At 40.9% G+C, this 17,718-nt stretch overlaps 1 protein-coding gene across 3 annotated transcripts; it reads right to left on the minus strand.

The window, feature by feature from the left end:
- Positions 1-137: 137 nt before the first annotated feature.
- On the minus strand, positions 138-17,718 carry LOC310676323 (glycoprotein Xg-like). 3 transcript variants are annotated; one of them, XM_083438155.1, is made up of 11 exons: positions 17,559-17,718; positions 16,858-17,058; positions 7,501-7,539; positions 6,070-6,111; positions 5,652-5,717; positions 4,881-4,919; positions 3,861-3,929; positions 3,130-3,186; positions 2,653-2,691; positions 1,835-1,954; positions 138-395 (listed from the first exon to the last, which is right to left on the minus strand). In XM_083438155.1, the coding sequence occupies exons 2-11, from the start codon at positions 16,913-16,915 to the stop codon at positions 379-381; spliced, it is 546 nt and encodes a 181-aa protein (XP_083294281.1). In that variant the 5' UTR covers positions 16,916-17,058; positions 17,559-17,718; the 3' UTR covers positions 138-378. The 3 variants fall into 3 exon arrangements, with proteins under 3 accessions (XP_083294281.1, XP_083294282.1, XP_083294280.1); XM_083438156.1 differs by lacking the exon at positions 17,559-17,718 and adding an exon at positions 16,163-16,371 and having other exon boundaries at positions 16,858-17,287; XM_083438154.1 differs by lacking the exon at positions 17,559-17,718 and having other exon boundaries at positions 16,858-17,280.

Consider the following 17,718-nt stretch of genomic DNA (forward strand, 5'->3'; position numbering starts at 1 on the left):
ATTACAAAGATTTATTGATATTCTGATTGTCAGTGGCAAATAAACCTGCGTATTGCTCAAAGCTACCTCCAGGGTAGCGACCATGTTCCAATTACTCCCTGAGTAAAACAGAAAATATAGTTGAAAGACTTCCCCCCCCCCCTACAAAGTATGACATTTAGAAACATTTTATGTCATATTAATGAAGAACACTCGTGTAGTTGTGTGCAATAAATTAGTCTCTAGCTTTGAAATACTGGTTAACAGTTTTCACTCAAGGAAAATGCCATATTATTGAAAACCTCAATGGGAGAATTTATACATAAATGTAACATAGTGCGTGAGAGTTTATAGATGATCTTCTGGAGGTCAATATTTCTCAGTTGGTTTCTTGATGGTTTAGACAACTGCCCCACCTAAAATGAAAGATGCCATATCAATTTAAAATAGAGGCATGCATTACCCAAAGTGCAGTGCAATGCAAATACACTAACTAGGGAGAAAACCCCGTTGAACACAATGGGACTTGCTTCCAAATAAAGACAAATGCGGAGGATTATGCTGCAAGCCCTTATAATTTGGTGAAATCCATGCACAGAACAGCGCTGTGGGTGGCGCTGTGGGTAAAAGCCTCAGCGCCTAGGGCTTGCCGATTGAAAGGTCGGCGGTTCGAATCCCCGCGGCAGGGTGCACTCCCGCTGTTCGGTCCCAGCGCCTGCCAACCTAGCAGTTCAAAAGCACCCCCGGGGGCAAGTAGATAAATAGGGACCGCTTACTAGCGGGAAGGTAAACAGCATTCCGTGTGCGGCTCTGGCTCGCCAGAGCAGCGATGTCACACTGGCCACATGACCCGGAAGTGTCTTCGGACAGCACTGGCCCCCGGCCTCTTGAGTGAGATGGGCGCACAACCCTAGAGTCTGTCAAGACTGGCCCGTACGGGCAGGGGTACCTTTACCTTTTACCTTATGCACAGAACAGAGCCTCTATGCTCAAAGCAACCATGAGTTTGTGTAACCACTGGTTTATCAAACTTTTACATGGCAATTGTATCTGCTGTGACTGCACTGGTAATTCTTCCAGTAAACCTGTCAAGTGTGCATTCCTAAACACAAGGGATATGCAGTGCTCTTTTTTTTCTTAAAAAAAATGTTTAGGGGTACTCTAATTTTCCTACTCATATTGAAATGCTGCCCCTCTATGCGTACCCCTGTGTCCCCCCAGAAAAAAAAGCACCGGGGATATGCAATTGTGAGCTTCCTAATTCATGTCCTTGAACACTTAAGAACTTTATTTCATGTGTGTTTATGATTCCAGCCTTAATGTAGCTTAGAAATCTGGCATGACAGAAGTTGAAACCAGAAAGATTTATTCTAAATGTTAAATAGTATTTCTCAGCTGTAGTATTTCTACTTTTGTAGAAAAGAATGCATTCCCCCCCAGTCTCTTGAATCTCTAGTTCTGCTATGGGTAATGCAGGGATTATTCTTTCTACCTCTGTTTGCTTGGAGAGTCAGATATCCCCAGTTATTCGGGAAGAGTCCAGAGTTCAGTGTTAGAGCACACGCCTTGCATACCTAACATTCTGGGTTTAGGAATGTGACTCTCTGACAGTAGAGGTGGGAAATGCCTTAAAAAGAGTTGACAAAGTAAATAGTAAAAGGCTAAACCAGAGGTGGGCAGAAGGAATCTAGCAATAAATCTCTGGGTGAATTGAAGTAGATTGGCAAGAACAAAGAATCTCTAACTCATCTCTTCAGTTTTGAATTTTCATTGCAAGTGGTTTCATCCATTAGAACCATGATTATTTTTTAGTTCATCATAGCAAATATGTAACTCTTACTACAGTTATTCTTACCTCTCGGTTTAAAACAGTATCTCTTTTTCTTGTAAGCAGTGTAGCCTGCTATCGCCCCACAGGCTAACAGCACAACTGCAATCACAACAGGAGATGAAATCTGAGCTGCCGAACTATCCACTAGAGAGAAGGGGAGGAAACACATATTTCTCTTCTGAAATATACGAATATTCTGTTTTAAGTATAGAAACTGAACCAGCACACTATGGTAGTTTCACACATGTATATTTTAAAAATTATAATAATCCATGTCAGGGTGGTCTAATATTGTTTGTTTACCTTAAGAAAGAGAAATCTGAGTAGAACTGCTCAAAATCACAATAAATGAAGCAATGACTGACTACCAGGCTTTGGGAAGGAGGTGTGAGGATCTGACAGAGTCTTAGAACCCTCATACCTCCTTCCCAAACCCAGTATCTGCCAGTGAGGGCTGGGGGGCATCAAACGTTACCAAGGGCTACCAGAAAAGGCCGTGAGGGCCACATGCAGACCTCCCTGAATTAGAAGGGAAAGCAGCTACACAGGCCACCAACTGGAGCATGCTCTTGATCCATGTTGGGGACATAAATGGTTCCATCCACAGATAACACCTTCACCTGACTGCTGCTTACTTCAAACCGCAACTCCAGGGGCAAATAAATGCCTGAGGCTGGGAAAGTGATTTTCAGCAGATGGGGGACCTCCAGCTACTTTTTATTTGAAATGAACATGGCCAGTTTAAGGCTGCTTTTTAAAAGCCCATTTATCGAGAAATGTACTTTGCTCCATAATATACTTCAACATTTTTTTTTAAAAAAAAAACTGTACGCTAGCCTTACCAGTGTTGCCACCTTGATTTGAAATGTGCTCGTTGCCCCCTGAAATGAGAGACAGCAACAAAAACATGATTTTGGGGGGAAGAGAAATAGAGAAATGTCAAAACCACACCAAGCTATTTAGCAAGATTTGGTTAAAAATACTCTGCTACAGTTATGCCAGTTATTAGGATGTTAGCTTAACCTTTTGTGCTTTCATTCTGTATCAGCAGTAAGAATACGGATAATACATACTCCTCAGTCAATTACACCTTTTTGTAAACTCTTTGGCAGGACATTAATTAAGATGTTGCTAGGCCCCAACACAGATCAGCCTCAGCCAATAGGTAAGGATGAGTTGAAGTCCAACAATATCTGGAGGACCACAGTTTCCCCATCTCTGGTCTACGAATTTCTAACAGTGCAGCTAAAATAATGCTGATGATATGTTGAGAGGAGGACTGTGAACCAGTGTGAAGGACCTGAATCACTGTAGGTTACCTGCTGGTCCTGGAGGTGGAGGTCTCCCATCGTTGAGATCCAAATCATTAAAATCACCTACAAATAATTAAAATTATAGTATTAGTCCTTTTCTCCAACGTATCCTTCCCAGCTTTTGCCAGGATGAATGCTAATATTTTGCAAACATCTTTCTTGGCTCAAAGGCAGTAACCTGCCTTCAGCCTATATCAACACCAGGGTTTCCCAAACTTAGGTCTCCAAGTGTTTTGGACTACAATTTACATCATCCCTTGTTTGCAGGACCAGTGGTCAAGGGTGATGGGAATTGTAGTCCAAAAACAGCTGGAGACCCAAGCTTGGGATACCCTGATCTAGAGCTAGATATAAGAAATGAGCTATCTTTAACCTCAAAGAATCCAGTTGGAGTCTGTTCAAAAGCTACAATACCTAGCAGTCAGACAGACAGAAAATTGCTGTTCTAACAACAACAAAAATAGTACAGCAATATATTTTCAGAAAGCACATATACTGTAAGATATGTGCTGTTTTTGCAGAATGACTCTGGTCTTCCCCAACCTGATCTATTCCAGATGTTTTGAACTACAACCCCCATCAGTTACCCCTCCAATAGCCTTAAGCGTGTCTCAAGACAGATCTCCTTATCATCACATCAGCCACTTTGCTCCTAAACTCAGTCATAATTATCAAAATATATAGGCAACTAATTGCTTGTTAAACAGCCTTTTGCATTTACCACAAATTATGCTTACCAGAATTAATATGGCTTCCTGGCTGTGGACGTGGACGAGGGTTTGGCTGAGGGTTCGGAGGAGGACCATCTAGAAGTGACAGGTACAATTTGAAGCAATGGAAAATCAAAACAAGGCACAGAATTCTTGCTTGCTTGATTGCTTTAGCCTTTGTTGGGCTTTCATTCTAGAAATGCCTTGAAGGTTTCCATCTTGAAAGGTTGAGCCTAACATGCCCTAACTCGTTTTACAGGGTTTCCTTTTCCTTTTTTAAATTTTCGTTTAGTTAAAATCAGTCCTGATGATTATTCCTTTTTTAAAAGTTTAAATAAATATCTGTGTTATGTTACAAAAACACAATATTGGACCATTGTGCTAAGGAAAAAATAGCCAATTTACTTGTGTTCTGTTGATGCTTCTGTGTAGGGACCAAGAGCACAGATGTGGTAACCACAAGAAGCTCCTTTACCCATTATTCTTTCTAAATGGTATGGATGAAAAATGCAAAACACACTAAGAAGCAAGAGTCTTAAACTTTTCCAGTAGGGGATGCAACATGTGAGTCTTGTGATACAATGCATATTTAAGGCTGTAATCCTGTGCACCTTGCCTGAGAATAAGGACTTTTGAGCATAGTATGATTTCCAAGTAAACATTCCTAGGATTATAATATCTTGCTTGTATGGTGGTGCAAAGCCTACATACCTTCATAAATTAACTACTCCATTTTTCTGTATTGCATCCTAAATATACCTGAAACTAGACTGAAGGTGTTAACTTATCAATTTTAATGTTGACCCTGATTTCGCAGTCACAATGAGTTCATAAATTCATAGAATGCACATGTGAAAGGGCTAAAGTCTGGTTCATAACCCTGTTAATCCAGATTACATGGATTTAAATGAGTAATGCAGAATGTGTTTAGATGAATTTAAGTTAAATTAGCATTATGAGTTTAAACCCGACTAATTGATTTGTGGATTTGGCTGAAATGAATATGAAAAGATTACTGCAAAATGTAGGAGATGGACAAATACTTACCACCAGCACCTAGGGCATCTCCTAAGTGAAAGTCAGGATCTAAAAGAAATAAAAACATATTACAAATGGATGAGCATTATCAATGTAGATAAAATACCAGTTTTCAACAATGAATGAAAGCATTAAAATAGAAAACAAATATGAACAATGATGACAGCCATCCCATGTCTACACCCAGACATTTCATCCCATCGTTTATAATCCATTTTTTAATCTAAAATTGGATAGGGATCCTGCAGCCCTTCAGATATTATTGAACTTCAACTCCTATCAGCCACAGCCATCAATGGTCAGTGATGATGGGAATTGTCCTGCAACATATGGAATGCTACAGGTTCCCTTTCCTTAATCTAAAGTTTACTCTCTCTCTCTCTCTCTCTATATATATATATATATTGCCCAACGTGGGGCTCAAACCCACAACCCTGAGATTAAGAGTCTCGTGCTCTACTGACTGAGCTACTCTCACTCCTATATATAGGGAGAGAGAGAGAGAGAGAGACATACACACAACACACACACACACACACATACACATACACACAAAACTACAACAGTACACAGTGTATTTCAGGGCTGATCTGCTCCAGTCAGACATATTAAGAGAACATTTCCAAAAAAAAATCTCATAATAACAGGGAAAACTTAGGATAGAACTTAGAAAAATACTAATCTAATAAGGTTTTCCAAAACGTTTATGCTTATATAACTATAATTATCAGAAATAAACACTCATATATTTTTAGATCTTAAAGTGAAATTAATTCTTACCATTGTTTCCGTTGCCACCTCCGTGTGGTCTAAGGTCAGGATACAGCTTAGGTCTGGAGTTGCCATCTATTAAACATTTCAAGAAGTGTATCCATGAAGAGAAACAAAATGGAAATCAGAATTAATACTCCTTTTAAAAATCTGTATCCAGTCTTAACTATTAAATTTTAAATCTGCCTCATTAACAATGTAAATCATTCATTCCATTATTTCCTTGGCCACCTGAATGTGGTTCATATATTTTTATTTCCTTAGCAAGAGCATTGTTTTGACTTCCTTAATTTAAGGCAAGGGTCACTAGCCTTCATAGCCCATGAAACACACTTGAAGTTTTGGGAAAGTGCCTGATCACCAGACACAAAATGTCTACCACATCTAAAAGAGCATAAAAAGAGGGAGTATAATTATAGCAACTCACCCACTGAAGGCTTTTTGGTAGCTGGAGGAGGCCTTGGGGTACCTAACATGATTAAAATTAAAGTTAGTGCATCATACAGCTTATCAAAAGCAGGGGCAACTTGATATTATGTTTCTCAATCCAAGTGAGAAGATTAAGGTTGAAATTCTATACTTATTTAGCTGCAGGGCAGCACTCTCTTCTTTCACCTCAGGTGGCAAAATGGGACACACCACTCCTGACCTGTATATACGTTCCATTGTGATATATGATTGGCCTTTTCTTTCAAAGCAGGGGTTGGGAAGTCCAGACTTGAGGGCCAAATGTAGCCACCTAAGCCCCTCAAGGACTCTTCCCTGTTCATGCCATCCTTATGCACTCTCACCTGACTGGAAGGTGTCCTCCTTGAACTGCAATAATGCCTCTTGCTTGCTGGGATGGAAGATGGAGGTAGGTGTGTGTGTGTGTTAGAAACTTCTGACTTTTACATGGCTTAAATGTAGCCTGCCGTCTGTCCAATTTTGCCTCGAGCCCCTTCTGCCACAGTGCCCAGGTGGTTCCCCATGCAGGAATGTGGTCCCTGGACTGAAGATGATGTTCCCACCCCTGCTTTAAAGTAGAAGGAACTCCCAATGGCCCCTCTAGATTTATATTTTGTCATCTCCCTTCTCCCAGATAGCAAGTAGCTGATGCTGGATACCCCTGATCTAATCAAGAAGAATCACACTTCATGGCATGTGAAATTATGTTTAAAATGAAGAATTATTGGGCCAATATCCAACTGCATCTTCTGTAAATCCTCCTCCAAACTCCACTCCTGGGTAAAGAAGGTGCCATGCAGAACCCCAAAATCACTATTTGAGTTTCTGTGTGCTAAAAAAAGGTTGCTATTTAGATAGAAAGACGAGTTTCTAAAACAAAAACAAAAACAACCCCCCCCCCCAAAAAAAACACACAATATGTACACACAATGGCATCTCTTGAAGGATTCTTCTGGGAGGATTGTGCATATGTAGTTCTTTGCATAGGTTCTTGCGTGGGAAGGAATAGCAAGCACAAATAGTTTAGGAAAAGTTAGGATATGTATAATTTGCATACATGCTCCTTTGAATCCTAGATTTGGGTTTTGCTTTTGGTCGTGACCAGAAGAGGGAGATCTCCACCAAATCATATTAAACATGTTCTGCCTCTTTTAAAAATTTCTTTTAAAAATAATAACAAGAATAAAAATAAAAATGACTAATCTTGAACTGCAGCATTTGTTTACTTCTTTTAGACCCTTTTGTTAATTGTGTTTTGTTTCTTCAGAAAATCTACCCAGGATTCCACATTTATTTCTGTACAATAATGTCCAGTTTTGCCATTGACTTAAGCTGAAAGAGGAGTCACATCAGTTTGATGTTTAGATTAAAAAAAAAATATCAATTTTTTTTTTTTTGCCAGGAATCTTACCTTTGTCAAGAGCATCTGCTAAGTCCAAGTCATCATTGCCTATCAAAAGAACACAATAATTTAGAAAGACATTGTAACAGAATGCAACACTTCAATCTGCCTTGTCTCCCCAGAATATCTGCCAAGGATTCTGGCCTGCTATAACAGCATGATGGCAGACGTGTAGCCTGAGTTTTATATAAAATTTGAAAGATTGTGATTGCTCTGAGTTAAACTAGTCTGGAAGGAACCCAAAATAAACTTTCCCCTCCCCAACTTGATATTAGTAAATTTTATTTTCTATTCTGTTCCTAATGATTTCCATCATGGAATGCGCCTTCTTCCACAGCTGTTGCACCCGGGTCCCATGGAAGATGGCATGACTGATGCAGTTGGCCCATTTGATTCAAAACAGGAACTCTCAGAGATGAAACATAATGATCTCATTTATAGAATCACACTAGCTTAATTCATCAGAATGAGCATGAAACATGTGATGTAGCCTCTAGAGTCTAGAAAACAGTTTGGCTGCAACTCCAAAAAGCTTGTTTACAAATTCCCAAAGTAAACTTAATGGAAGTGTTTGAAAACAAGTATTTTGGTTTGCAGGTATTGTTTCCCTCCCAAAACAAAAAGGATGTTTTCAATGGTGCCATGATGCCAATGTGCCATCAAGATTTCTTCCTGAAGTCTTGAATTCTCTCGTCCTGTTGCATGGTGGCAAACCTCTTGAAACTAAAGGGACTTTCATAAACTGTGAATATTGGATAGTAGAAGATTATACCTGGCATGCCCAATAACCTGGGAATGCTTAAGATATCCAATCAGGTATATTATAACTGTTTGCTCAGCACAGAGTTCAACGATGGGAGGCAGTAATTCTGGTTTTGTCTCCATTCTCCTCTCTGCTGAACCCTACAATGGCAACACTGTTACTATGATGGAGAAAGGAAATAGTGCTACGCAGTGAACTGGTTGTAGTCAAGTGATGGTTGCCTGAAGGCAGACTGCAATTGCTCTACTAGACTGAAAGTGTGAGGTTGTCTTTTGTTGGTGAAGCAAGCAGGGATTTGAGGAGTTTCTGGGCCAGGATGGTGAAAACTGGGGGTGCCATACAAATTAGAAAGAACCATTTAAACTTGGGCCCAAAGCAGAACTGAAAAGTGCAATAGAAATGATTAATAATAATACAGATGCGGTGACATTGTTTCATTAAGACCTCTTCCTGTCTGTGCTCTAGTTAATCTGTAGTCTTTCCATCACTTTGCAAGTTAAGCAAATGAGGCATTAGGAAAGACAAAGCACTGTAGCACATAGGAAATGTGAAACGGTGAAATAATTCCACTTTAAGTGCCAATAGAACTGCAGCAGTATAAAATCTGATTGATGTATTCACATAACATTGAGGGGGAAGCAGAATCAAAATTGCTTTTAGCATAGCTACAGTTGCTGTGCAGATCAGGAGACAGCTACTAAAAAACAAAAACAAAAAAGCTGCTACACTGAAAAACTTTACATTGTTTCTGATCAGAGTTGTGATGGCACTGTTTCCTAGCTTTGCTTTTTTTGCGATGGATGGGGTGGGATTCTCTAGAGTCTATGCATTTATACTTCTGGATTGAATCTGAGGCTGAGTACATACCACATATTTAAAGTGCATCTTCCACCCTACAAAGAATCTTGAAAACTGTCATTTGCTTAAGGTGCTGGGAACCGTGGCTCTGTGAGAAGAAAACTACAGTCCCCAGAATTATCAGATGGGGGTACTTTCAATGTATTGTCTGTACGTAGTCTTGCATTCATTTTGGATCTGGAAAAACCAACAAGAAGTGACGTTTCTCATCCATTCTTACTTAATAACAATGTCTTCCGAATTGGGAAGAAGCCCAATTCAGTGACAAATTCATCTCTCCACACCACATTTTTTTAATACCGTGAGTACATCACAGTCTCTTGGGAGTTGGACAGCCCTGCCATATATAAACAAATTTTAGACGTTAGTTGCTCTTCAGTTCCCAGCAAATGCCTGCTGTTGAGGGGGAAATGTTGATGTATCAATATGCTAAAAGCCACACAGTGTTGTGAATAAATGTTCTGATATATTTTGTGCATGTGTGGTGAAATCACAGGACCACAGGGTAAGAAATGGCATCTTGAGTTAAGACAGAAAGTGGTGAACCACACTATGCATCTGGTATGTGTCAGAACCACAGTGCTTCAATAACAATCAGCCATAATAACCAACAACCATGCCAGCTCCTTAACTGTTCCTCTGAATCTGCCTCTAGAAAATGTAATGTTAGGACAGTCTATTAAACTGATCTGGATGCTGAAGTAGTAAGATGTTATTGGGTGCCCAAGACCCATCAGTCTTGATCAGCATGGCCAGTGATCAGTGGTGATGGGAGTTGTGGTCCAATACAGTGGCATGCAGTGAAATTTTTCATAGGAGAATAGTTAGGGCCAAAGGCACTAGCTTGCAAGGGCAACCAATGCTCACCTTGGACATTGCAACATCCTGACACCATGTGCATGAGCATCGCTCCCCCCTCCCTAAACTAGACAGAAGCTTCACAAGCTTTGGGAAGGAGGCACCAGAGGAACATTTAGGGGATTAGCCTAGTTCCCCTAGTCCACTGACGGCATGCCACTGGTCCAATAACTTCTGGAGGACCACAGGATTCTACCCTAGAGCATCCTTAGATTCCACTGACAAGCCATGAAACACCTGAGGTCTGGGATCACTCAGTAAATCACAGCGTGGTGATGCAAGGACAGATTACACTAGAAGCTGCAGGTGATATCATCAATGTAACAGGTAAGTAGTAGGCCATTTGCTTTGCATGCAAAGAAGCTCTCAGGCTCAATCCCATACCTGAATGGCATCTCCAGGTAGGGCTGAGAATGACCAGCATGTGAACCCTAGAGAGCTGCTGTCAGTTGGTGTGTAGACCATACTGAGCTGGATAGACCAATGGGTCTATTAAGTATAAGGTAGCTTCCAGTGCTCCTAATTCAAATGCTTGGAGTCGTGCAGACAGTGAAAATGGATTGGTAAAAATAGTCCTTTTCCGATAACAATAGACAATCTCACCAAAAACATCTCCTCTGTGGAACATCTGTACATACCCAAACAGCAGAGCGCCAGTTTCTTTTTATTGCACTGCTTTGTTCCAACAAATCTGTGTTGAACAGCGGATTAATATTTTGAAAAGCCAGCAATATATTCTGTCTAAAGGGAAACTCATACCCTCCAACAGTTCACCAATTACAATAGGGATGTCCCATTCCATAATGATAACTTTACTATTTATATGCCACACATCTTACTGGGTTGCCCCAGCCACTCTGAGCAGCTTCCAACATATATATTTTTAAAAAATTAAACTTTTTTTTTAAAAAAAAATTCCCTTCAGATGGCTCGAAGGTTGGATAACTCCACACCCTCCAACATTTCTCCAATAAAAATAGAGACATGCTTAGGAAAAGTTGGACTTTCCGGGATCAAATCAGAAACCAGGACAGTTTATTTAAATCAGGGATGTCTCTGGAAAAGTAGGACAATTGGAGGGCCTGGAAACTATCCTGAAAATCTGGCAACATGAGTAGGGTTGCTTTCTAATGACAAAAAATGGAACATGGGCAGCTTCAGTGAATGAAAAATGGGTAATCATTCTCCTCTCCAGTGATTTTTGCTGTGGAGTATCCGTATTTTAAAACTGGAGGAAATAGGATGTGATAAGTGACTTCCTGGATGACACAAGCACCTCATTACTCAGTTCCCTCTAGACACCGTTATTGAGGCAATTTGCATGGCAATCTCACTAGGTACCTCATTACTGGCTTTTGAGCGGTTCTGCAGTTGGAGTGCAGGAAAATGCAACTTTGTGAGGAAAATGGCTATGTTGACACAGAAGATAGAGGCATGCAGGGCACTCAAAGAAGAATCACACACATACATTCATGGTTTGGGGGAGCAAAGTCTATTATTAGGGCATCAATGATTTAATTCATGCTATATTGAATTTTAATATACTGTGATTAACAGCCGGAGGAGATAATGAAGCAGAAGGGAGAAAACAGAGAGCAACCACAGTCTCTCAGTATCCTTGCTGCCGTATGAAATTGTATCCTTTGTCTTATCTAAGAGTGAGAATTGCAAGGGAATATAGAAATAAATTCTGGGGAAACAGGTGGCCCTTTATGCAATATTGTCAATAAAATAATTACCTCCCACAAAAGCAAATTCAGGTACGTTTTGAGTTTTTATAAAAGAAATGTAATTTTCTGCTAAGTTCTATTTACTTGTGGAATATTATGATCTGAAGGTTTTTAAAAATAAAAAACAGTTTTGTTGATCATTGTTAATAATGGTAATATATATATGAATAGCATCCTTTATAGCACCACCAAAGTCTGCTTTGTTCATTTTGTTCAGGAGAGTCACTACAAAGAAGCAATGATAGATGACGATAGATAGATGATAGATGATAGATAGATAGATAGATAGATAGATGATAGATAAGAAAAATGACATTGCAATGGGGGAATGGTGCAATCCTGAATTATTTCTCTTTCTTTCATAGCTTTATCTGTGGGCAAGCACACACAAAAATGTCACACTTTAAAAACAGCTTCAAGCTGCACAGGTAGCAGGATCTGTGACATCACAGGTATTATCAACAGTCAAAGAACAACCAACTGCATTTCTGTTATTGAAACGTAGATTGGCAGGCCTTTGACCCTTCTTGTTTTGCAGTCTCTCCCCCACTTTAGCTCCTCATTATTTGCTTAGAAGTTACAGAAGCACAGACTTGGAAGGGACTATGGGCCTCATCAACCTCGTATTCATGCAGGAACCTTGTAACATATCCAATCATGGAAATGGTTTCAGCTGGGTGCGTTTTCCTAAATTGAGCATGTACTACGGACAGGGAAAACAGGTTGATCAGCAGCAATGTCAACAACCACTTAAGACAGTGGCTCATAAGCCAAGGGAAGAGAAGACAATGATAAAGAAGAGTGAAAGAGGTTGCTTATGATTCAGAGGCCATGACTAATTTCCAAGAGGATGGCAGGCACAGACTCATGAACATGTCCCTTCCTCACCAGCAGGTTGTCAACATGACTCATCATCTTGAAGCCATGAGGTGTGATTGGCATTCATGATGACATTTAAATGACACTTAAAGATTGGGACTTTGAGAAAAAGGTGTGGAACATGTGACTGCAGTCCTCATGTCAGCTTTTTAGTGCCCTAGATGTGTATTTGATACTGTGCTTGAAGCAGAGTCTAGTTTGGACCAAGGATAATGGATACCCAGATGTAGATAGATAATGAAATAATGTAGATAGATAATGAAATAGTTTCCAAAGCAATCAGGATGCATTTATACAGCAAACAGGGCTATCAGGTATATGTGGACCTGAAACAGAGGATTGACAGGACTTCACTGTGGAGCATGGACTATTTGGAAATAATCTAGTCCTATGTTTGGCCTTGGGGGCCTGACATTTTAGGGAAGGGTGGGCACTCAAGTCAAGTGCAAATCAGTAGTATCAAAAAGAAGTATTGGTAATGAGGTTTCACTACAAATAGTCCCTCAAGAGGAGATCACTGAAGTCCTAAAGCAGACTATGGATTCTGACACAGGAGCAATATACATTATTATTATTAGTTGTTGTTGTATAATACCACCCTTCATCCAAAGATCTCAGGGCAGTTCACAACATAAAAATACAACTGTTGAACTGAATATGTCCTACAAAATACACCATTCAATATTCAGGCTGCCTCTGCATTTGAAAACTGAAGTCTTACCAAGTGTCATAAAGAGGCACCTCCCAGTCTAATTTTTTTGTAGAACAAGAAAGTCCACATACCAAACTTAATGAGATGGTGTGCATTATCATTATTCATGCACTCGGATGAACTTTCTTCTTCTCTGGAAGACTGTCATCCTTTCAGTCATTCATTAGTTATGTGATAAATTGAAAAGCTTGTCCAGCACACCAGTTTTCAGGCAATTATCATTCATTTCAGAAAAATTGGACTAACTTTTGTAAATTAGGACTGTTAGCATTAATGAATTAAGTTTTAAAATGCATGAGTCAGAAAAACAGCTTGTTCAATAATGCTCAAGACGAAACACTAGATCAGGAGTTTCCAAGCCACATAATAGAGCTGTATGGATAATGCACCTATATTAATACAAATATCACTTTTTTTGGCAAGAGCTTGCATTCCTCTCTCTTCTCATTCTGGTAAAGACTTTCACTTGCAATTCAGAGTTTGCAAAGAGCACCTGTTCATTGCAGGCCTTGGGTTGTTTCTGCTTCCATAGTTTGTAATAGCAAAGCCATGCCTAGGCCTATAATCTTGCTAGATTTTGCCTCCTGCCTCTGCCCTCTCCCTCCACTGCATGCAAAAATAAAAATGCAAACTCATGAGATTACCTACAGATGATTGGTACTACTGGAAGTCTGAACTCATTACATTATGTACCGTATTTTTCGCTTTATAAGACGCACCAGACCACAAGACGCACCTACTTTTTGGAGGAGGAAAACAAGAAAAAAAAATTCTGAATCTCAGAAGCCAGAACAGCAAGAAGGATCGCTGCGCAGCGAAAGCAGCAATCCCTCTTGCTGTTCTGGCTTCTGGGATAGCTGCACAGCCTGCACTCGCTCCATAAGACACACACACATTTCCCCTTACTTTTTAGGAGAGAAAAAGTGAGTCTTATAGAGCAAAAAATATGGTATTTAAAAAGCTTGTTGGTGCTTTTAAAAAAAGAGAAAAATGAAAATATAGCAGTACTGATTATAATGCTAATAAGCAGCTTCCAGGTTGCAGTAAAAGGGCTTGACGTTGTAAAAAAATGCAAAATGAATATGACCAAGTTGTACAATCCTCTTTTGTAAGCTTTCTTTTTACCCAAATGTAAAGCTCTAATAATTACAGCTGAATACACTTCCGTTAAGTAGACTTTCTAACAGAAAGAGGTGGCCACCTCAGGAAGCTGAATTTGGGTATAATGGAAAGGCAGCAAAGTGTTCTCCCCCCCCCCCCCCGCCCCGCTGCCTCAATGTATCATTTTTATCTGTTATTGCTTGTGGGATTTTCTGCCTCAGGTGCCAAAATAATGTGACCAGCCTTGGGTAAGGTTCACCATGACTAGAGATAAGACATTTTGCTGCCTGAGGCAGAGCAACAAATTTTTCCTTAAGTTGTGTTTAAAGCACATTCTCCCCACCCCCAGCAAAAATCATGGGAACTCTAGTTTATTCCTTACAGGGCTGTATGTCCCAGCCATTTAGCAAACTACAATTCCCAGGATTCTTTTGGAGGAGGGCATTTTATTTAAATTGGCTTTAAATGTATGGTGTGTATACAGCCTCCGTGAAGCAAGGTTCTGGACTTACTCCCAAATATGTTGATGGGAGTTCATCTTAAATTAAGATTACCATACAACCAGAATTTCTGGAATACTGCAGCTGCCAGCAGTGTCTGGGTGGAAATCAGGAAAACGCTCAGCTACTTTTCTGTCTGGATTTTAACTTTTTGAAATATGGCAACGCTAGCTTAATTAAGACCAAATATTGTGTTTGCTGATGTGCTTCATGACAATGTTCTGATCCAATGAAAAAGTTAACACCACATGATATAAAGAACCACAGTTGGTTGATGTTTACATCTTAGAGCTATATAGCTGGAAAATGGCTCCTTTGTTGGAAATGAACTGCAAAATAATAAAAATAATATTTTTTTGTTGTTGTTTACAATCCAAAGAAATTACTGGGCAACATCACTTATGTATATCTCTTACAGAACTGAGCTCTTTAAGTATTATTAATGTTAGATGCCCCTGCTCTAACCAGAGGCAGAGCTAGCTGCTCCAGCACCTGAAGAGGCACACATGCTGTGCACCCAGGGGTGGGGACATGGGGGCGGGGTGAGCGTCCCAGGGGGTGCCACGGCGAGTTTCCCAGGGGTGAGCTGCCCATAGGGGCTATAGCTAGCCACCCATGACGGGTTGTTTCCTGGGTGGGGGGTGTGTGGAAGAGCCACACCACTTTGCCAGCAGCATTCCTCCATTCCCTCTTCCTTTTGACAGCTCAGGGGAGGCTCCCCCACCCGGAAGCAACCCGGGAGCAGGTGCCTGCCCACAACTACCAAGCCTCCCCCGAGCTGTCAAAATGAAGGGGAGAAGGCCGCCGATAAAGTGGCGAAGCTCCGCCCCTTCCCCTGACGGCTTGGGGTAGGCTTGGGAGTCGCGGGCGGGCGGCTCACCGAATGTCACCCCCCCTCAGTGATGACACCCAGGGCGGGGCCCCCCACCGCCTCCCTTTCCTCTACCCCTAGCTCTAACTATCATAGACATGTGTTTGAAAGTTTATTTTTCCTTATTGGAGAAATGCGTACGTAACAGGGGAAATAGAAGCCTTATTAAAATCTGAATCTTCTAACCTGTTTGGATTATCTTATTCAGTCATTTTATTTTTTAGCCACCCCCAGGGTTTTATTTACTTAACGTTTACAGACTGTTGTTCAAATGAAGCTTGTTCAGAAGGCAGCTTACAACAACTTAAAATACGTTTTTTAAAAACTCTATATAAAAGCTATCGTTAAAACAACAAACATGCAAACTGCATACAAGCAAAAGTAAGAAACTGCCATTACGCTTAAATGCCAAGTGGAATGAAATAATCTTCAGATGTCCACTGAAGGTGACCATAGGACATCTTTGGGGATATTACGGTAATCCACAACTCTGGAACCAATAGAGAAAAAGACCTGCTCCTCGGGAATGATCTCAACCATCTCACCTTCCCAAAGGAGGGAAGTTGGAGCAGGCTCTCATGAGCAGACATGAAGGCCCTGGTGGCTTCCTATGCAAATACTCCCTGACACACCCAGAATGCAGAGGTCTGTAAACAAACTGTTTGTCAATATGGATGTTTTAGATGTCTTTTCACCAGCCTATGAGTGTCAAGAGATGGGGAGCCATGTTCTGTACCAGCTGCTGCTTCAGAACAATTGTCAAGAGCAGCCCAATGGGTTTAAACCAATGTGGAGATCACAGAGGTAGGAATGTGGGCAAATATCTTCTCTTCCAGCAGCAGGAGGTGGAGCTGGCAAAGTAATATGTTGCGTACGGGGCACTCTTGTCCACATCTACCATCTGATGGTTGGAAGAGCACCACCACCCACCCCAAAGTTTGAGAGAGAGAGAGAGAGAGAGAGAGAGAATCTTTTCATCCTAGGCATAAAATGCAGGAAGGACCACATCATCAACCAATTACGAGCCTATTGGGGCTCAATGCTTCATTGACCACCCCATGCCAGATGTGAAAAGAGCCACAAGGGCTTCTTACCTGTGACCGTGAGCAGAAAGCAACCTGCACACAAAAGGGCAGCTGCCAACTTCACCATGGCCTTGCTTGTCTTCCTTTTGTCTGAAGTGGATAAAGGAGTCACAGCTCTACGGTTCCTTTCCTTGTTTCGTTAAGAAGAAAGACCCCCACGCAGATGATGACTGTATACTCCCATGAACCGCTTGTGGTCTCGCAGGTGTCCTACCGAGAAGCCCACGTCATTTGGAAGGCATCAAAAGCTGATCGCAAAGTATCTCAAACAAACACTTGGCAGCTGCATTATACAACACCCACATCTGCATCCATTCACCTATGAGCAAGAGGCATGTAGATTCAGGAAAAGGGAGGGACCAGCTGTTTGCAGCCAGTCAAAAAGCACAAATTAAGGCTTTCCCCAGCTCACCTCCCTTCCCACAGAGAAGACACTCAGCGTTCGGAAATAATTGTCATATGATTAAGCAGCCAAGCAGGGTGTGGCATAAGTATGCATTATGCTAATCCCCAGCTGAAGGAAAATGTCTGTGAAGCAAACTCAACCAACTTGTTGTAAAATCACCAGAGAGCTGTGGGTCACATCTTTGCTTTGCAGCGAATGAGTGCAAAGCATCAAGGAGGATCCCCTTGTTGAATTCCCCATCTGTTATTACAATCGTTGAGACAGAGAAAGCATGGAACGAAAGCCCAAACTATACACAGGCTACCTGTAAACAAGCTGTCAAAACATGTCCTGGCCATCTGTAGGTGTTGCTCCGCAAGAACTTGAAAAGCTCCCCTGATTGAAAGCTTGGTTCACTCAGCTGCTCATGAATCATAAGATTCAACTGGAAAAAAAGGGAGCAGAGTTTCTTCACATTTTGACTA

The sequence above is a fragment of the Podarcis tiliguerta genome, assembly GCF_965153285.1.
Source record: "Podarcis tiliguerta genome assembly, chromosome: 4".
Taxonomy (NCBI): Eukaryota; Metazoa; Chordata; class Lepidosauria; order Squamata; family Lacertidae; genus Podarcis; species Podarcis tiliguerta.

Bases quoted from the DNA above. Each gene is read 5' to 3' on its own strand.
- LOC310676323 (XM_083438155.1), bottom strand. From the start codon at position 16,915: ATGGTGAAGTTGGCAGCTGCCCTTTTGTGTGCAGGTTGCTTTCTGCTC. The intron at 7,540-16,857 runs GTAAGAAGCCCT...TTCTTTTGATAG, and splicing joins CTTTCTGCTCACGGTCACAG to GCAATGATGACTTGGACTTA. The intron at 3,187-3,860 runs GTAAGCATAATT...AATTATTTGTAG, and splicing joins AGGAAGCCATATTAATTCTG to GTGATTTTAATGATTTGGAT.